Genomic DNA, 20,708 nt, shown 5'->3' with positions numbered 1-20,708 from the left:
AATTTTGAAAAAAAAAAGTTTCACATAGTTTAATTAGATTACTTTATGGTGATTTTGAAAAAAGAAAAAGAAACTTTCAGAATCTTAAAAGAAGAGGAATCCATAGAATGACTTTAGCTAGCAAAATTTTCAAGGTCATATTGCCCACATCCTCATTCTAGTAGTTCAGAAGATTGGAATAATGCATCAATTTAAGGTCTTAAACGATGTTAATTTCTAACATGGCAAGTTAATATAACTATACTCTTTTTTCGTTAATCATATTTTTTTCTTGGGATTTTCCAAAGAAAAATAAAATCGAATAAGACATCATTATTAGTATGAATTAGCAATTGATTCCATTGATTTCTTCTAATTAATAAGGTTTGAAAAACGCATATCCAATAAAACTCCAAGGAAAGTGTAATAAGTATTTATTTAAAATGGGTATTCACAACATATTTTATCCTAATTTAATTGGAATTTCATAATCAAGAAACTTTTACATGATTTATAATTTGTTTTGGGAAATTTCATCCAATTAGAATTTTATTTGGTTTTAACTACCTCACATTTGTTCCGAAGAAACTCCAACTTGTGTCATAGGAAACCACACTTTTGATCATTTGTGTTTTTATTATTACTTTTACAACAAAGTGAACATATATGGCAATATTGTGTATTAAGGCAGTTCAAAAAGGAAAACCCTTATTCTCATACTGGCCATGGATTCAAGAGGAGGGCTTCAACGTCATCTTTTGTTGATCCTTTGGAGTTGGTGTAGCAATCTCCATCTTTATAAAGAACATCAATCACACGAGATAAATTGAGGACTCGCATGAGGAGAGGCTTTGGCACTTCAGTAGGGTCAAGGCATTCCTCGTTGATATCCTTCCAAGCACTTGTCACTTGTCTATTAAATTCATCATTGGCTTCTTGCTTTGTGACACTATGTTGCTTCATGTAGCACTCAAGGGCCGAAGCAACATGCCCTCTCTTCTGCTCAAACTAATCCAAATGAAGACATATATAATATCAAATATGTAGTATAGAATACACTCTAGAGCCGAAGCAACATGCCCTCTCTTCTGCTCAAACTAATCCAAATGAAGACATATATAATATCAAATATGTAGTAGAGAATATAAATTAATGTTTGAGGAAATCGATTCATTTACTTGATTACCTCATTGGAAACTATATCATCCATGAGTCTGCAAATAATTGTTGAAGCCTTCACAATTTTAGGGTAATTAATTAACCATTGGAAGGCCTTTTCTGTAGCAATACTACCCATCCCAAGGAAGGTTGTTGCTATGAGCATACGGTAAGCTGAAGTCACTAGTGCAACATCCATGTATTCTTCCATTGTTGGTATATAATTGCTATTAAACCATATTGCCTCAGCCAAGTAGGCCTCGACCAATCTTTTCATCTAGTATGGTCACCACAATAATTTACAAGATTAAATGAAGCTAAAGACATTTGGAGACAAACACTTGTACTATAACATTACAAGAAAACTGTCTAATAACAACTAAAAAAATCAATCACTAAAACAAAGAAATCAAACTCTAAACACAATGAGGACTAAGTGTGGGATTGATTTTGTTGAATTGCTAATCGCTTAGTCGCTGATTATTAGCAATCAATTAGTGATTGAAATATTTAAGGACTAAATTTTGTGACTGATTTTAGTAACTAATTCAAAATTTTATTTTAGACACTGAAATTGAGACTAATCGTAGTCAAACCCAAGTGAAGAAAAGAATTGAAAAACGACAGATAGAGATAAAATCTTACTTCATTTTTGGCATAGGTCACGAAAGATGCTCTTCCTTCTTTGCTCATTTCTTGCTCAATTTCCTTATATACATCCATGAGAGCTTCATAACAACTTTTCATGTACTCTGGTAAAAAATCCATGCAGCTAATATCCCACCTAAAATATTCATTAATTATCTCAAAGGTTATTGTTAAGCTAAGAAATATCTCTCTATGTTTTTTTCATACTAGAAAATTGAACATTTGACAATAGATAATATATATCTTTTTACTTCTTATATGAAATATAACTAAGTTTAGTTTTATGTTTCTAATTTTATTTTGTTAATTTTGTTCTATGTAAATTTTAAAAATTTTGAAAATAAATCACGTTATCACTTACTAATAACATAGCAATGGCATGCATCTAATTATAAGTATGTCTAGTTACATGTTATCTAAGAATAGTTATTGATATGGATTTGATAGATGCATGTTAGGTCAATAAGTAATGATAGCGACCATTTTTAAAATTTTAAGATTCATGAAGACCAAAAGTAGTGGAAAAAATAATTTTAAAATAGAATTTAGTCATATTATAAGAGACAACTACATATTTAAGCCTTTTATAATTAATTTAAACATCAAACCTTTTGATTGCTTCCGTGAAAAGTTGTAGCTCTTCTAATGTACCATAAACATCGTATATATCATCAATTATTGATGTCACGGATATCACCTTGGTCATTAACCTTCTACCAAGGGAGTACTGGGGCTCAAAATACACTCCTAATATCCAAAAGTAAGCTTCTACCATCCTATCGCGTGCAAAAGGCAATTTTGTTGCAAAATCCAAATCTTTCCACCACCTAATTCATTATAAAAAAACAGCCAAATTTTATAACCAAGACATGGTGACATGCATGTGGAAGAACTTAATGCTTTTTAATTATTTATTGAGGGATTTGGTTAACAAACTTACTTTGTAATGTCGCTAATTTCCTTGTGATGTTGCCTTTGAAGCATATTAAAATCTAACTTGGCAAGTAATAGCAAATTTTTATCATGAGAAGGGTCGTTTTCGTAAGTAGAAATGTAATGCCTCGCCACTAGCCTTGGCAGGTTCTTGCGAAGTGGCCTCTTTAAGCTATGATTAATTCGTGTGGCAAGAGAGGGACACAATTGGGTGGTCATCATGAGCTCAAGGTGTGAAGAAGTGAATGCAAGAGCTTCTTCCAATATATCTTCTCCGTGAATCCTGAGATGGGCAGCTTCGTACAAGCTCAACATTCCCTCCACATCAGCAACAAGTCTGTCATTGAATTTTCCTTGTTCATTCTTGAACTTCTTATAAACATCTGAGATTTATCAACAACGTTAAATGGATATGTAAATTATGTTTAAGGCATGGACCTATTTCTCATTTTTAGTAGATTTTGTTCGATGATAAAAATCTAACATTAACAAATTAAATGATATACAAGCAAGAGAATTACTGTAAATTTAAGTAGTTAAGAAATTTTTTAGACAAATAGACTATTTAATCTTGAGTTTAGTCTCTCCCTACACGTTTCGACGAAGCAAATACTCAAAATTCTAGTAATTTTTTGTGTGTTCTCTTATTCATTATGTATTCCAACACAATTAAATTTAGAAAGAATTAGATAGGGTGATCGTACCGGACGAAATGTTATATCCTTGTTGCCTCAGTAATCTAAAGACAAGAGCAATAGAATGGAGATCTCCATTGAAGGTTATTATGCCATTTTCTACATAGTTTCTGTGAATATGTTGCAACACATCATCAATCTCGTGTTCAAACTGATAGTATAATCCCAAGCGTTGGATTGAATCAATCAGGTTAGCGTCCTTAGGCGTTAAGGCCCTATCATTTACTAGAACTAACATCTTTCTTACTTTTTCTTTTAATATTCTAATATGCTCCTCCTTTATTTCATCCACTTCCTGCACGTTAAATTGGCTTTTGTCATGTTAGTAACATGATTAAAGTTTCCGAAAATAGAGGGAATGAGTACATATATAATGCATTGAACCTCTTTCACAGATACTAAATAAATGCAAGAGGTGTAAAATTCTCGGGGGATACATACACAAAGTTTAATTGACTGAAAATATACACTACAAAAAATGTCATTTATTAATTTGCTAGTATAATGTTATGGGTCTATATAATAATAAGATACATCATATAAATAGATAAATTTTATTAAATAAATGTTATATTAACAAAAATAATTTCAACATCTAAAATATTTTGCCATTAAAATATGAAATGTTTTTTAATCATTATGATTTTGTCCATTAGATAATGTGCAATAGGATTATGTACATGTCGCTCATGCAAAGCTTAATAACTAATAAGAAGAAAGTATCATTACCGTAGGCTCCAAAGTATATTGAATAAAATGATCTCCCCATATGGTGGGATGAAAATTTGCTGAACATCGAGAGAAATCAAAATATGCATTTTATTTTTTACATATAAATCACACGTTTTTTAATTGTACATAAATGTTAATTAAAGGCTTGTATGCTTTAGCTCCAGAATGAATTTCTCTTATTGTGCACACGTTTCAATATTTAATGTGTTGTGATAAATTTAAAAACACATCTCAATTATGTTAATAATTTAGTATTAATCCTACAAAAATTAATGAAATTAATACATTACAAAAGTTATTTCAGAACAAATACTATTAAATAGATATAAATCTTACATCTTAATGTCCATTTGGTTCAGGAGTTTGGTATAATTTATTTTGATATTAATAATTTTAAATTACTAAATATAATTAAAGTATTGATCTAAACTAATTTAAATTATATATTTTGTACTAAAATGCTTAGTTTTATTAAACTATATGAAAATAATTTTTTTATTTTAAGTAAACAGACACTTAAATGAACATGTATCTACCGAGGGTATTGAATTTTTCTTGGTTAATCTCATGTTTTATTAAAAACATATTAAATAATATAAATATTTAAATTTGAGATAGGGATATGCACGTACCATAAGGGCAGGAACATGGTCAAGGAAATAATCCCCCCAAATGGTAGGGTGAAAATTTGCACAACGGCGAGTGTTTTCTGAGGTGGGTTTTGCATTCTGCACCAAAATCGGAAGTGATGGTGTGGCTGCAACATTTGACATTGTTTGTTTTAAAGAATGACGATTTGGTTGATCCAATATTGCAGCTTCGCGTTGAGATGTGTGGGCACGCTACTTATCGACTCCTCAATTTACAAGTAACAACAGAAGTTAAAATGGATGTGAATCATGAGCTTATTTAATGTGGATGTGCTTCCATCTCTCGATTTCAACCCATGGCCACACATTTGAGAAGAATTATTTGTCATACGAGACAAACGATAATGTTTCCCAGACAGAGAGAGAGAGAGAGAGAGTTTGTGAGGCTTGATGGCGAGTTTTCAGATTGTTTAACAATATTTTTAGGTATTCTTTATTTTCTTTCAATTTTTTCAGGTAACAATGCTTGATGTTGATTAATTTGTTTGATCATTTTATTTGTATGATCAACAATTTATAATTTTTATTACAATATTATTTCAATAAAGAAATTATTTTGTTATATTTTACAATATTTTGCGATTATTACAACACTATTATATTTAATATGTTTAATTAGTCTAAATAGAATTTTGAAAAAAAAAAGTTTCACATAGTTTAATTAGATTACTTTATGGTGATTTTGAAAAAAGAAAAAGAAACTTTCAGAATCTTAAAAGAAGAGGAATCCATAGAATGACTTTAGCTAGCAAAATTTTCAAGGTCATATTGCCCACATCCTCATTCTAGTAGTTCAGAAGATTGGAATAATGCATCAATTTAAGGTCTTAAACGATGTTAATTTCTAACATGGCAAGTTAATATAACTATACTCTTTTTTCGTTAATCATATTTTTTTCTTGGGATTTTCCAAAGAAAAATAAAATCGAATAAGACATCATTATTAGTATGAATTAGCAATTGATTCCATTGATTTCTTCTAATTAATAAGGTTTGAAAAACGCATATCCAATAAAACTCCAAGGAAAGTGTAATAAGTATTTATTTAAAATGGGTATTCACAACATATTTTATCCTAATTTAATTGGAATTTCATAATCAAGAAACTTTTACATGATTTATAATTTGTTTTGGGAAATTTCATCCAATTAGAATTTGATTTGGTTTTAACTACCTCACATTTGTTCCGAAGAAACTCCAACTTGTGTCATAGGAAACCACACTTTTGATCATTTGTGTTTTTATTATTACTTTTACAACAAAGTGAACATATATGGCAATATTGTGTATTAAGGCAGTTCAAAAAGGAAAACCCTTATTCTCATACTGGCCATGGATTCAAGAGGAGGGCTTCAACGTCATCTTTTGTTGATCCTTTGGAGTTGGTGTAGCAATCTCCATCTTTATAAAGAACATCAATCACACGAGATAAATTGAGGACTCGCATGAGGAGAGGCTTTGGCACTTCAGTAGGGTCAAGGCATTCCTCGTTGATATCCTTCCAAGCACTTGTCACTTGTCTATTAAATTCATCATTGGCTTCTTGCTTTGTGACACTATGTTGCTTCATGTAGCACTCAAGGGCCGAAGCAACATGCCCTCTCTTCTGCTCAAACTAATCCAAATGAAGACATATATAATATCAAATATGTAGTATAGAATACACTCTAGAGCCGAAGCAACATGCCCTCTCTTCTGCTCAAACTAATCCAAATGAAGACATATATAATATCAAATATGTAGTAGAGAATATAAATTAATGTTTGAGGAAATCGATTCATTTACTTGATTACCTCATTGGAAACTATATCATCCATGAGTCTGCAAATAATTGTTGAAGCCTTCACAATTTTAGGGTAATTAATTAACCATTGGAAGGCCTTTTCTGTAGCAATACTACCCATCCCAAGGAAGGTTGTTGCTATGAGCATACGGTAAGCTGAAGTCACTAGTGCAACATCCATGTATTCTTCCATTGTTGGTATATAATTGCTATTAAACCATATTGCCTCAGCCAAGTAGGCCTCGACCAATCTTTTCATCTAGTATGGTCACCACAATAATTTACAAGATTAAATGAAGCTAAAGACATTTGGAGACAAACACTTGTACTATAACATTACAAGAAAACTGTCTAATAACAACTAAAAAAATCAATCACTAAAACAAAGAAATCAAACTCTAAACACAATGAGGACTAAGTGTGGGATTGATTTTGTTGAATTGCTAATCGCTTAGTCGCTGATTATTAGCAATCAATTAGTGATTGAAATATTTAAGGACTAAATTTTGTGACTGATTTTAGTAACTAATTCAAAATTTTATTTTAGACACTGAAATTGAGACTAATCGTAGTCAAACCCAAGTGAAGAAAAGAATTGAAAAACGACAGATAGAGATAAAATCTTACTTCATTTTTGGCATAGGTCACGAAAGATGCTCTTCCTTCTTTGCTCATTTCTTGCTCAATTTCCTTATATACATCCATGAGAGCTTCATAACAACTTTTCATGTACTCTGGTAAAAAATCCATGCAGCTAATATCCCACCTAAAATATTCATTAATTATCTCAAAGGTTATTGTTAAGCTAAGAAATATCTCTCTATGTTTTTTTCATACTAGAAAATTGAACATTTGACAATAGATAATATATATCTTTTTACTTCTTATATGAAATATAACTAAGTTTAGTTTTATGTTTCTAATTTTATTTTGTTAATTTTGTTCTATGTAAATTTTAAAAATTTTGAAAATAAATCACGTTATCACTTACTAATAACATAGCAATGGCATGCATCTAATTATAAGTATGTCTAGTTACATGTTATCTAAGAATAGTTATTGATATGGATTTGATAGATGCATGTTAGGTCAATAAGTAATGATAGCGACCATTTTTAAAATTTTAAGATTCATGAAGACCAAAAGTAGTGGAAAAAATAATTTTAAAATAGAATTTAGTCATATTATAAGAGACAACTACATATTTAAGCCTTTTATAATTAATTTAAACATCAAACCTTTTGATTGCTTCCGTGAAAAGTTGTAGCTCTTCTAATGTACCATAAACATCGTATATATCATCAATTATTGATGTCACGGATATCACCTTGGTCATTAACCTTCTACCAAGGGAGTACTGGGGCTCAAAATACACTCCTAATATCCAAAAGTAAGCTTCTACCATCCTATCGCGTGCAAAAGGCAATTTTGTTGCAAAATCCAAATCTTTCCACCACCTAATTCATTTTAAAAAATAAACAACCAAATTTTATAACCAAGACATGTGTGACATGCATGTGGAAGAACTTAATGCTTTTCAATTATTTATTGAGTGATTTGGTTAACAAAACTTACTTTGTAATGTCGCTAACTTCCTTTTGATGTTGCCTTTGAAGCATATTAAAATCTAACTTGGCTAGTAATAGCAAATTTTTATCATGAGAAGGGTCGTTTTCGTAAGTAGAAATGTAATGCCTCGCCACTAGCCTTGGCAGGTTCTTGCGAAGTGGCCTCTTTAAGCTATGATTAATTCGTGTGGCAAGAGAGGGACACAATTGAGTGGTCATCATGAGCTCAAGGTGTGAAGAAGTGAATGCAAGAGCTTCTTCCAATATATCTTCTCCGTGAATCCTGAGATGTGCAGCTTCGTACAAGCTCAACATTCCCTCCACATCAGCAACAAGTGTTTCATTGAATTTTCCTTGTTCATTCTTGAACTTCTTAAAAACATCTGAGATTTATCAACAACGTTAAATGGATATGTAAATTATGTTTAAGGCATGGACCTATTTCTCATTTTTAGTAGATTTTGTTCGATGATAAAAATCTAACATTAACAAATTAAATGATATACAAGTAAGAGAATTACTGTAAATTTAAGTAGTTAAGAAATTTTTTAGACAAATAGACTATTTAATCTTGAGTTTAGTCTCTCCCTACACGTTTCGACGAAGCAAATACTCAAAATTCTAGTAATTTTTTGTGTGTTCTCTTATTCATTATGTGTTCCAACACAATTAAATTTAGAAAGAATTAGATAGGGTGATCGTACCGGACGAAATGTTATATCCTTGTTGCCTCAGTAATCTAAAGACAAGAGCAATAGAATGGAGATCTCCATTGAAGGTTATTATGCCATTTTCTACATAGTTTCTGTGAATATGTTGCAACACATCAGCAATCTCCTGTTCAAAATGATAGTATAATCCCAAGCGTTGGATTGAATCAATCAGGTTAGCGTCCTTAGGCGTTAAGGCCGTATCATTTACTAGAACTAAAATCTTTCTTACTTTTTCTTTTAATATTCTAATATGCTCCTCCTTTATTTCATCCACTTCCTGCACGTTAAATTGGCTTTTGTCATGTTAGTAACATGATTAAAGTTTCCGAAAATAGAGGGAATGAATACATATATAATGCATTGAACATCTTTCACAGATACTAAATAAATGCAAGAGGTGTAAAATTCTCGGGGGATACATACACAAAGTTTAATTGACTGAAAATATACACTACAAAAAATGTCATTTATTAATTTGCTAGTATAATGTTATGGGTCTATATAATAATAAGATACATCATATAAATAGATAAATTTTATTAAATAAAGGTTATATCAATAAAAATAATCTCAACATCTAAAATATTTTGCCATTAAAATATGAAATGTTTTTTAATCATTATGATTTTGTCCATTAGATAATGTGCAATAGGATTATGTTCATGTCGCTCATGCAAAGGTTAATAACTAATAAGAACAAAGTATCATTACCGTAGGCTCCAAAGTATAGTGAATAAAATGATCTCCCCATATGGTGGGATGAAAATTTGCTGAACGTCGAGAGAAATCAAAATATGCATTAGAAGTTGGGGAAACTACTGATGAAGACGTTGAAACTAACATAATTTTTTTGTTCCAGTTATGAAATGTCACTTGTATTTCTCTCTCTATACACTGAATGGTTGAGAAATTAATATTTTCTCTTAAGTGCGAAATACATGATGTCCACATTTATAGGATTTTCAGCCTATGTTTCTGTTTCTAACCACCACCAATGTGAACTTCTCTAGTTTCGTCTTGTTATTGATTTTAATGCCAACATTTTTGTGGATTTTGTTTTGATATCTAAAGTCATTTTTCATCAAAATCTTATTTAGAGGATTTTTCTTAAACAGCTTTAAGTTATTTATTTTTAAAATTAACCAATTCTTAAACGTACATATTTTGATGTTTATCCTAAGTAGAGTAAAATTAAATGACACTATAAAATAAAAATAAATAAAAATTGCTGTGGCAAAATTAAAACCGACCCTTGAGGAATGAATTTCACCCATAAAATTTAAAAGTTACCCAGCACACACAAAATTGATGACAAGAATGCATACACATGCACGTCACCCAAAAAATGGTAAACACAAAATTTGCGTGGTTCAACATCTTTTATTTATATAATCCATTAAAAAGATACAATAAAGTATATTTTTATATCAACAAAATTATAAATTTATTGAAAGATTTTAAAATTTCCCCAAATATATGTTGTAAAAATAATAAATACGCACTCCTTTTTTCACATAAGATTAATTCTCCACTACTCAAGTAAAATCTAATTATCCCAGATCCAATTATATATTCCTCACACGTTTGAAAGACGTGTGTTCCTTAACTATCTTTACAAGATTCTTTTTATATGATGGTGATATGCCTCATACGAAAAAAGTCACTGTGTATCACTTTTCAGCACACTTCAAAAGTGACATCTCTTCCATCACGAGAGGCAAGTATAAATTTCACACTGATTATTAATGTATTCGAAAATTTAACTTATTTTCAACAAGCGCATCTATAAAATTAATAATATATTTATATTTAAAACATCTTTTAAAAATCTAAAAAAAAAAAAAAATCTTAGAAAATTTGGAAGTTATATCACTTATATGTCTTTAGTGAAAAAAAATAAAATTAAATGGACTAAAAAGTGTAGTTAAATGATTCATCATCACAAGCTCACTAATACAAGTGAAGGAAAGCTACCTTACAGCTTAACGAGCCTTGTTTTCTCCTATTTGAATTAGTGGGCAATAAAACCAGACTATTATTCATGTTGTGGACCAGAGGAAAATGATGAAAGATTAAACACTATTAGTGGTGGTTATGTTTCTTTTTTTACTATATATATATATATAAAAGGTTAATGACTATTAATTAAGTACATTTGTCTTGAAAAACTAAAATTAACTTTTTTCACAGTTTGTAATTGCTGTTAACTAAAAAAAAATTAAACAAGTGAAAGTTAAAATATAAAATTTCTTATTGAAAAGATTGATTTTATAGACGCATATTTAAAAGAAACAATAAAAAAGTAATTTCTGAGAAATTAATGTGAGCTGGTCCAGAAAAATTTGAGAATGGACAACACCATAGGAAAAACAAGTGAAAGAGGATTATTGTCACGTGGCCGACCTGAGTGGCCTTGATTGCTTCATTACCGGCTAAAATGGTGTCCTCTCAATTTGCATCAGAAAAAATTTATGATGTTTTTATCATGCATTTGTTGCTAAAAGGGACCAGTGGTGGTCCAATGTATATATATTCAGCTTCATATTTAGTTTATTTTTTATATATAAAGTATTTTAAAATAATATATACTGAAATTAAAAAATTATAAAAACATAAAATTCAAAAATTATCAATATGTCAAATGGTAATTTTTCAGAAAAAATTTAAAAAATTAAAATTTATTAACAGTGATTTTAAAATAATAATAAAATATTTTTAAAATACCAAAAAATGATTTTTTTTGTCAAAACTTATGAACTTGAAAATTTGTATATTTTTATAATTTTCTTAAAATACTGTATTTTAGTTTTGTTTTCTTTCTTTTAATAAAAAATTGAGCGTCATTTTACATGTGAATATTTGAAGTTTAAAAGTAGAGATATTTTCACATTAGGACAATTAAGTTCCTAACGTGTATTTCTGCTATGAAACTTTTGTGACATTGGCGAACCACTTAAAATTTGTAAAGACCACTGATTTTAAAATTGGATGAGAGACATAAATTTGATTGAGAGTGAAAATGAGTGACGTTATTGATATTCTGAATTGAGGCATTTGAGAGTGTTGAGAAGTTTCTTTGGGTACGGCCTTGCAAGTTGCATGGGCCATAATAAAATGAGAGATTTGCTTCTACTTACACGCTTTTCTCTCTCAGACGTGATTCCCAATATATTTTACATTCTCTTTCAGTTTTCTTAATACATGGGAAAATTACATTTACGAGCTTTGAGAGTAGACCCATGCTTCTGCTTTTTTATTAAAAAAAGGAAAAGCTTAAAGAGAGTGGAGCCATGCTTATGCTTTTATACTCAACTCTTTAATTTTCTCTTCTTCTACCGTCACTACTATATCACCTGCTCTCCTTATCTACATCCGTTTTTAATTCTTTCTTTTCTCTACATTCAGCCTTCATATCTTCAAACACACAAAATTCACTTAAAATAAAATAATTCGTTTAAGCGAATATACAATTCGCTTAAGCCAGAAAAATTAACTTAAGCTAATTTTGCATTAAAAAATTTTGACAGTGGAGGAAGAAGAAAGTGAAGAGTTGAATATAGATAAAAGAGAAAAAGATAAGTATTGGGTGAGGTGAGAATGAGAAGAGGAGGAGAAGAGTTAGGTATGAGGTTAAAGGAAAAAAGAGTTAGGAGGGAAAGAGAAGAATTAAGTATAAGAGAAAAAAGAAAGTTGAATATGGAGGTTAAAAGAGATTGAATATAGAGGTTGAGGAGGAAATGTTATGTTTAGGGGGAAGGAAAAGAGAAAATTGAGTGAAAATTAAAATTTTCTGTCCATTTTCGCTTAAGTCTATTATTTTCGCCTAAGCCATTTATTTTATGAAAATTGGGCCATTTTGTCATAATTTTAAGCGAAAATAACTCATTTTCGTTTAAACAAATTTTTTTGCTTAAGCGAATAAAAAATTAGAGGTCTAGTTCTCGCCTAAACTGGAGACAATCCGGATCTGTGGACTTTTTGACTGAAATGCTGTTTTTTTTTTTTTTTGTTATCATTATTGTGATTATGTGTCATACAAGTATCGTTTAATCTCTGATCTCTATGTTTGTCCATTTTAATTTTTAATTGGAAATTTTTATTTTTACAAAATTAAATAATAAAAGAAAAAAAGTATAAAAATATTTCTTAGTTTCAAGTTTATTTTACGCTAAAAATGTTCATCTCTAGCTATTATATGCTTTATTAAACCTATTATTTAATTCGAGACATATGAGTGATAACAGCTTAATGATATCTAATTTATTGTAAATTATATATTTTATTTTAATTAAAAAGGATTAATATAGACGAGACGCCTTATTAATTTTATAATTTAATTAAGCATACTTAAATTTTAATAACTTGGTGATTCTAAATTCGTGAATAGTACTTTTACCTTTTCAATTAAATAATTCTTGATTAATTGAACTAAGTTGGCCTTGCGTTTTCATTACATTTGGAAATACATAGGCAGAAATTATGTTTTGCACAAGTCAAACTTATTGACATACATACACTCAGATTATGTGAGCTTCATTTCGAATTTAATGGGTCTTAAATTTAAGTCTTGTCAATCCTAGTAAAATTTAGTTAATGATAAAATATACATCAGTAAAATGCTGATAAAGTCTTTTTTGTGTAAAAGAAACATTGATTGTATCTGTGCATGGTTCAAATATTTGGGTGACAAACAGATCGAGTTAATATATTGTTCTTTTTGCAATTTAGTTTGTAGTCTCACGAATTATGGTCATATAGATGGAACATTAATCATCATTGTCAACTACATCACTATCACAGTTTCCAGTTTATTCACAATATACATTGCAACAGATCCAATTGAAGAAGGGATCCCTTGTTCTCATACTGGCCATGAATTCAATAGGAGAGCAGCAATGTCTTTCTTTGTTGATCCTTCAGAGTGGGTGTAGCAATCTCCATCATTGTAAAGCACATGCATTACTCGTGACAGGTTGAGAACTACTTTGAGAAGAGGCTTTGGCACTTCAGCAGGTTCAAGGCCTTCCTCATTGATATCCTTCCATGCATTCATAACTTGTCTATATAATTCGTCAACGGCATCTTGTCTTGTGACACTGTGTTGCCTTATGTAGCACTCAAGGGCAGAGGCAACATGCCCCCTCTTTTGTTCAAGCTAATTAAAAGAAATGGTTGAAATAGTCAAATATGTAGTTTAGAATACTTCATTCAGCTTTTTTTTTTATATATATAAAAAGAAAATAAATAATTCATTAAATATATGCCATAAAATTAAACTGTATTTAAAAATACTCATACTAATAAACCATTAATTGATAACTTGTACAATGAAATGAATAAATATATTTTCTTTATTTAATAGCTAGGTGGACATGTCGTTGGCATAATCTCATAGATATAAAAATGATTTATCAATAAATGCATTCGAAAATGAATATTTGTTTAATTATGGTTTCAAAAAAAAAATATTGATAACTATTTCTTATAAATATGATAAAAAGGACTAGTATATTTAAAAAAAATACTTATAATAATAAATAATCAAATTGATAATTCATATATTACATGAATGAATATATATATATATATATATATATAATATATATATATATTTAAATGGATAATAGATAAATGTTTTATTAACACAAATCTTGCGATAAATAAAAGTATATGTTAAAAAATATTTAATAATTAATATATAAAAAACATGTTTTTATCTTTTATAAATAAAAAAATAATTAAGAATAATTGTTTCTTATAAAAAAAGAGGAGTATATATAAATCAAATATAGGAGGAAGTTGATTAGTGTGGTTCTTAAATACCTCGTTGGAAACAACATCATCCATGAGCCTACTAATTTTGGTTGAAGCATTTATAAGTTTAGGATCACTGGTTAACCACTGGAAAACCTTTTCCGTAGCAATACATCCCAACCCAACAAAGGCTATGGCTGTGAGCAGACGATAACCAGAAGATGCTTGTGCAACACGCATGTACTCTTCCACTGTCGGTGTGTAATTGCTATTTAGCCATTTGGCTTCAGCAAAGTATGCTTGGATCAATCTTTTTATCTGGCAGCACACCACAATACGTCAGTACAAATGAAAGTTACCGTTTACATATTTTCCAAACAAAGAAAACATTTGGTATAAAAGCATATAGAGCAAGAGTTATACTTCATTTCTAACATAGATTACACAAAATGCTCTTCCTTCTTTGTCCATCTCTTGCTCAATTTCTTTAAAAATATCCAAGAGTGCTTGATAGCAAATTTTCATATATTCTGGGAGAAAATCCATGCAGCTAATATCCCACCTAAAATGTCCATAAATTTTCTCAATGGTCATCCTGAGGTTAATAGTTTTTTCTTAAATAATTAATTCCGTTAGAATGAAAATGAAACCATGTCATAGTTAGTTTAAACCTCTAACCTTTCTATTGCATAAGTAAAAAGATGTAGCTCTTCAAATGTGCCGTGAACATCATATATATCATCAATTATTGATGCCATGGATGTCACCTTGGTCATTATTCTTCTACCGAGAGAATACTGGGGCTCAAAATACACCCCTAATGACCAAAAGTATGTTTCCACCAGCCTATCACGTGCAAAAGGAAGTTTTGTTGCAAAATCCAAATCTTTCCACCATCTAATTCATTGAAGAACCAATCCAAGATATGAGTCACTTGCATGAAATCAATAATTTTCAATTATTTATTAAGGAGGTCTCGTTATTTGAAAATAATTACTTTGAAATACTACCAACTTCTTTCTGATGTTGTTTTTGAAGTACGTTAAAATCTAATTTGGCAAACAGTAGCAAAGTTTCATCATGGGAAGGGTCTTCTTCATAAGTAGAAATGTAATGCCTTGTCACTAGTCTTGGCAAGTTCTTGTACAGTGGCCACTTTAAACTATGATTAACTTTTGCTGCAAGAGAGGGGCTCAATTGGGTGGTCATGTACTCAAGGTGTGAGGAAGTGAAAGCCAGAGCTTCATCTAATATGTCTTCTCCATGAATCCTGAGATGTGTAGCTTCGTACAAGCTTAAAATTCCCTCAACATCCGTAGTAAGTGCTTCATTGAATTTTCCTTCCTCATTCTTGAACTTCTTAAAAATACCTGAGATTTATTCACACCAACAATAAGATATACAGTTTATGTTTATGGATTGGATCCATTCTTTTTTATTAGTTCTCATGTTAATTACGTATTAGATTTTCAAATACAATTAAAATTTAATAAAATAGATAAGGTGGGCATACCAGGCGAAATGTGATATCCTTGTTGCCTAAGTAACCTAAAGACAAGGGCAAGAGAACAGAGGTCTCCAATTTGAGTTATTACACCATTTTCAACATAGTTATGATGAATACTTTGCAACACAAGTTCAATCTCGTGTTCAAAATGATAGTATATTCCCAACCGTTGGATTGAATCAATCAATTTAGCATCCTCCAAGGATCTTATGGCATTCTCATTCTCAGGGACTAGCATCTTTCTCACCTTTTCTTTTAATATTATAAAATGCTCATCGATGATTCCATCCACTTCCTGCATGTTATTATATTTCTTTTTGTGTGTTAGTAATATGAGTAAAGTTTTGAAAATGGAAAGAATGAATGCATATACTGTGACACTTAAGTCTAAACGTAACAGATACATATATTTACAAAAATTTGGTGGATTCAATATATTTAGTAAAATGTCATTTATTAATGGTTAGACTGAGTTTGCCTTCATTATTTATGATAAGATTATATTGGTAATATAGATATTACAAATTTACACTAATAATATATATAATATATCATTTTAACTGACAAATCTATTAGCATCTAATTGATATATAGTATAGGCACATCAAATTACAGCTACATCATACTATTAGTATAAAAGAATAAAATTATATTACCGTAGCTTCCAAAACATATTGAATAAATCGATCGCCCCAAACGGTGGGATGATAGTCAGCTGAACGTCGAGAGAAGTTGGAGGAAGCAATAGGAATTGGGGGACTTAACGACGAAGTTGCTGAAACTGACATAGTTTTCTTTTTGGTTATGAAATGTCTCCTTTGTTTTCAATTATATTGGATAAATAGATCTGTGATAAACTAATCTTTTGAATGGGAAAGAGCTCACGATATTTCTAAATTTATAGTTTCTAAAACAAGTAGGAAATATAACTTGCAAGAGCTAGACTCCGTTGTTTCCAAGCATCACCAATAAGTTTATTTTGAAAACATTTTAAGAATAGTTTATTTGGAAACAAAAGATTTTCAAGAAATTAAGTAATTACTTAAAACTAAATTATTCTTTTAAAGAGGGCTTCAAGTTTAAGCCATATATAAAGAAATATCTGTTAAGGGAATTAGGTCTGCCATTTGGACAAAAAGAAATTTAAAAGATTTTAAATGACATAATCAAATAAATAAAAGAAAGAAGTAACCTGACAAAAGTAAAACCACACCTTGATCAAGGTTATTTTTACTCTGAATTACATGGTAAAAAAATTAAGATTTGTTTAATTAATTAAAATATCTATAAAATTGATAAATCTATTTATATTTAAATTGTATTACTAATAATCTAAAAAATTTTACCAATAAGAAATAAAATACATAATAATACAATTATTTAATTTTGGTATGGTTATCAATCAATTAAAATATACTATAAATATAATTTTGATATTAATTATTATAAAAATTAATAATTATTAATCTTAATATAATATTTCATAATTAAACACAAAAGAATAAAACTATTTTCAAAGAAAATGGAATGGACTAAGATTGGCAATTATAAACAAACACGTACAGCACATAACAAATTGTATTTTGCACAGCTGAAAAATGTGGTTCACAAGACAATAATTAATGTAAAAAAGCACTATCCTACTAATACGGCCTAAATTAGACTTTCAGTTTATTTAAATAAAAATGAATTTATTTAAGTAAAAATAAAAAATTAATAAAAATTTTATTACCAAAATTTGGTTAAACGAGTTTTAGAATCGTCAATTTTGCATATATTTTTTTAATTTTTAATTTTTAAAAATTAAAAACTATTTTTTTAAAAATAAATTAAAATAGTCTTATTTTCTAATTTTATATTCAATTTTTCTCTTTTCTTTCTTCTCATTTGTATCTAACTTTTCTCTTTCACTTCCATCCTCAATTCTTCTATCCCTACTTCCGTACGCCATTCTCCTCATTCTCGATCACTTCTTCCTCACATTTTTAGTTCATCTCTTCTTCATGAAAAATAATTAAAATTGTTTTGTTTATTTGAATAAAAATAAAATTAGATATTTAGTTCTCTGACGACAATAGAAAATGTGAATCCATTAAAAACATGAAATGATATGCAGACACGACAAATTTTCATCCTCAGACCAAAACAAAAGGATTTTCTTGTCACGAGGCCGACCTCAGTGATGCCCTTGCTTCATTACCGGCTAAAATGGTGTCCTACCATATTTAGAAATAATATATATTAAAATTTAAAATATTATAAAAATATAATTTAAAAATCATTGATTAGTAATTTTTTGTATAAGTATAACAATTTAAAGATAAAATATAAAAAAGTCATCAACACCAATTTTAAAAAATGATCATTTTTAAAATAATAATAAAATGCTATTAACAATTTTAAAATTGTCCATTGAAATTTTCACATAATTTTAGAATTTTTCGAATTTTTCGATATTTTTTCTGTCTTTTTCTCATGAAAAAATGAGCCTCATATTTTACATGTGAATATTTGAAGTTGAAAAAAAGTAGAGATATTTTTACATTACGACAATTAAATTCCTAACGTGTATTTGTATTTTTCCGACCAAGCTTTTGTGACATTGATCGAAAGAGTTCTAAACTAATCCCACGTCGTTGAGAAATGTTAAATGCTAGAAATTTATATTTTATAATTAATTTGATATTTTTTTTGAATTAAAATGTAAATAATTTTGAGTATATTAATTCTCAAAGTAGGTAAATTAATCTAATTTAAGAAGCCACAAGAATAGTAGTGTTTTAGTTTAAAATACCTCTTTTTTTATGCAGAATTTGATGAAGTTTAAAATTTAGGGTACAGCTATGAAATTGTGCAACAAAATGAGAATTCTAGAGAGTTACAACCATGATTATGAATTTACAGCTGCAGTTATAAGAAGAATAAGTAATTAAAACAATCTAGATCTCGACTAGAGTCATGAACCTATAGCTGCAGCAGCAAAATTAAAATTTATAAATTTATCTTATTTTGAAGATGTGTATAAAATAACAAACTCTAGTACTAGGAATAGACTTAGGTTTGTTAGCCACTTATATTTAAGTTATTATTCTTAATACAAGATATTATTCTTACTCACAAAGAAATCATGTTTAAGGATTAATTACCTTATGACTTAATTTTGAGGAATCTAGTTAAGTTACTAATGAATGTGAAAGTAAACTAGTTAAAATCATATTTATTCATTTGAAGATAAAATATTAGTAAATACATTTGAATCCAATCTCTTTCTTACATAAGGTCTTTTACTAAATTTTACTCTATTTATTTTTACTTATTTTCATGTAAACCATTATTTCAACTATGTCTTCTATTTCTGTATATAAACAAGAAAGAAAATCATTATGATCACTAAATTTTTTATTTTACCAAAAAAGCTTGTCAAGTGTTACAAAAAAAAATCACTATAAAACACTTAAAATTTGTTAAGACCATTGATTTTAAAATTGGATCAAACATATTAATCTAATTCAGACTGAAAATTAGTTACGTTATTTATATTCTCAATTCACCCAACTAAAAAAATTCCCCTTCCAGTATAAAAAAAACATCAAAATCCTAACTCATGCAAATTTTTTCTGATTTTTATCTTTTTATTCTTTTATATTATATTTTTATTTTCTTTCTATTTTCAATTTTTCTACCAATTTCCCTACTTTGGGTATGTCCTTGCAAGTTGCATGAGGCATAAACATGAATAATACTACACTTTTTATTATTAGTTAAAATTTATTAAAAATTACAAAAATTTTATAGGTTCCTTTTTAAATTAAGTATTTTATTAACCTCAATTCTTAATAATGACTTTAAACATCTACAAATAAAATTTTTTTATAAAAAAATATAATTATTATACTAAAATTATAAAAAATACAATAAATAATTTTTTAATAAAATTTTATTATTATTAACTATTTATTTTCAATCTTAAAAGCTGACATTAACAAAATTCTTAAATTAATATCTCACAATAATTTGTGAGCTTGGTCCACAGAAATTTGAGAAAGGACAGTGTCTTTATGAAATCATCATCTTGTCATATGATGCAGCCTGAGACGTAGATTTGGGGAATTTTCATCATCAGACTAAAATATCTTGGACAAAATTTATACGTAATTTTATTATTATTTTTAATGTTTTATAATTAAAATTAAAAACTAATTTTAATAAAGAGTGAGTAGTTGATATTGTTATAAATGATTAAAATGAACTCAACCTTCAATTAAAAAAAAAAAAACCTATGTTTAAAATTGATCCCTTACAGTAATAAAGTTTTGTGGTTCAATGGATTTCAGATACCAGAGGCGTGTGCTAACAGAGAGGGTGTAATGTCTCAAAATTTATAATATAGTTTAATTATTAATATAAGTATTTACGTGGACTTTCATGTGTTATTATTAATTATTATGAATATATATATATATATAGGGTGATAAAAATACATGTGTATACTGGAATCAAACTGAAATTTGGCTAAGTGTTTTGATGTAGGGTGTTATCGCTGTAGCGAAAAGGTCCTGGGAGGAAGGCATGAAACTGTCGCCTTATC

General features: G+C 28.8%; 3 protein-coding genes across 7 annotated transcripts; all 3 read right to left on the bottom strand.

Moving 5' to 3' along the window:
* Nucleotides 1–391: 391 nt before the first annotated feature.
* Nucleotides 392–5,209, bottom strand: LOC113865933 ((-)-germacrene D synthase-like). 5 transcript variants are annotated; one of them, XM_027500746.1, is made up of 7 exons: nt 4,778–5,209; nt 3,423–3,708; nt 2,726–3,101; nt 2,394–2,612; nt 1,783–1,921; nt 1,166–1,414; nt 392–987 (listed from the first exon to the last, which is right to left on the bottom strand). In XM_027500746.1, the coding sequence occupies exons 1-7, from the start codon at nt 4,916–4,918 to the stop codon at nt 694–696; spliced, it is 1,704 nt and encodes a 567-aa protein (XP_027356547.1). In that variant the 5' UTR covers nt 4,919–5,209; the 3' UTR covers nt 392–693. The 5 variants fall into 5 exon arrangements, with proteins under 5 accessions (XP_027356547.1, XP_027356551.1, XP_027356548.1 ...); XM_027500750.1 differs by having other exon boundaries at nt 447–1,076; nt 4,778–5,079; XM_027500747.1 differs by having other exon boundaries at nt 448–987; nt 1,783–1,909; nt 4,778–4,972.
* Nucleotides 5,210–5,821: 612 nt separating this feature from the next.
* On the bottom strand, nt 5,822–9,702 carry LOC113864676 ((-)-germacrene D synthase-like). Its single transcript, XM_027498668.1, has 7 exons — nt 9,571–9,702; nt 8,851–9,136; nt 8,154–8,529; nt 7,817–8,035; nt 7,206–7,344; nt 6,589–6,837; nt 5,822–6,410 (listed from the first exon to the last, which is right to left on the bottom strand). Exons 1-7 carry the CDS (start codon nt 9,700–9,702, stop codon nt 6,117–6,119), a joined length of 1,695 nt encoding a protein of 564 aa, XP_027354469.1. The 3' UTR covers nt 5,822–6,116.
* A 4,018-nt stretch (nt 9,703–13,720) lies between these two features.
* LOC113865170 ((-)-germacrene D synthase-like) lies at nt 13,721–16,944 on the bottom strand. Its single transcript, XM_027499561.1, has 7 exons — nt 16,777–16,944; nt 16,127–16,415; nt 15,611–15,983; nt 15,292–15,510; nt 15,037–15,175; nt 14,683–14,931; nt 13,721–14,014 (listed from the first exon to the last, which is right to left on the bottom strand). Exons 1-7 carry the CDS (start codon nt 16,906–16,908, stop codon nt 13,721–13,723), a joined length of 1,695 nt encoding a protein of 564 aa, XP_027355362.1. The 5' UTR covers nt 16,909–16,944.
* Nucleotides 16,945–20,708: the final 3,764 nt, after the last annotated feature.

The sequence above is a fragment of the Abrus precatorius genome, unplaced genomic scaffold (genome assembly GCF_003935025.1).
Source record: "Abrus precatorius isolate BTA unplaced genomic scaffold, Abrus_2018 Scaffold4, whole genome shotgun sequence".
Taxonomy (NCBI): domain Eukaryota; kingdom Viridiplantae; phylum Streptophyta; class Magnoliopsida; order Fabales; family Fabaceae; genus Abrus; species Abrus precatorius.
Note: the sequence above shows the minus strand (reverse complement) of the source record. Positions and strands in the feature narration are given on the sequence as shown.

What these genes read in the sequence shown, in the direction of transcription:
- LOC113865933 (XM_027500748.1), bottom strand. Translation starts at nt 4,911, where the DNA reads ATGTTGCAGCCACACCATCACTTCCGATTTTGGTGCAGAATGCAAAAC. An exon ending in ACCATGTTCCTGCCCTTATG is followed by an intron (nt 3,725 to 4,777) that starts GTACGTGCATAT and finishes ACATGACAAAAG; the next exon opens with CCAATTTAACGTGCAGGAAG. An exon ending in GAAATTAGCGACATTACAAA is followed by an intron (nt 2,613 to 2,725) that starts GTAAGTTTGTTA and finishes ATAATGAATTAG; the next exon opens with GTGGTGGAAAGATTTGGATT.
- LOC113864676 (XM_027498668.1), bottom strand. Translation starts at nt 9,702, where the DNA reads ATGTTAGTTTCAACGTCTTCATCAGTAGTTTCCCCAACTTCTAATGCA. An exon ending in AGGATATAACATTTCGTCCG is followed by an intron (nt 8,530 to 8,850) that starts GTACGATCACCC and finishes GATAAATCTCAG; the next exon opens with ATGTTTTTAAGAAGTTCAAG. An exon ending in TTCACGGAAGCAATCAAAAG is followed by an intron (nt 7,345 to 7,816) that starts GTTTGATGTTTA and finishes TGAATATTTTAG; the next exon opens with GTGGGATATTAGCTGCATGG.
- LOC113865170 (XM_027499561.1), bottom strand. Translation starts at nt 16,908, where the DNA reads ATGTCAGTTTCAGCAACTTCGTCGTTAAGTCCCCCAATTCCTATTGCT. An exon ending in GAAGTTGGTAGTATTTCAAA is followed by an intron (nt 15,511 to 15,610) that starts GTAATTATTTTC and finishes TCAATGAATTAG; the next exon opens with ATGGTGGAAAGATTTGGATT. An exon ending in ATGATGTTGTTTCCAACGAG is followed by an intron (nt 14,015 to 14,682) that starts GTATTTAAGAAC and finishes TCTTTTAATTAG; the next exon opens with CTTGAACAAAAGAGGGGGCA.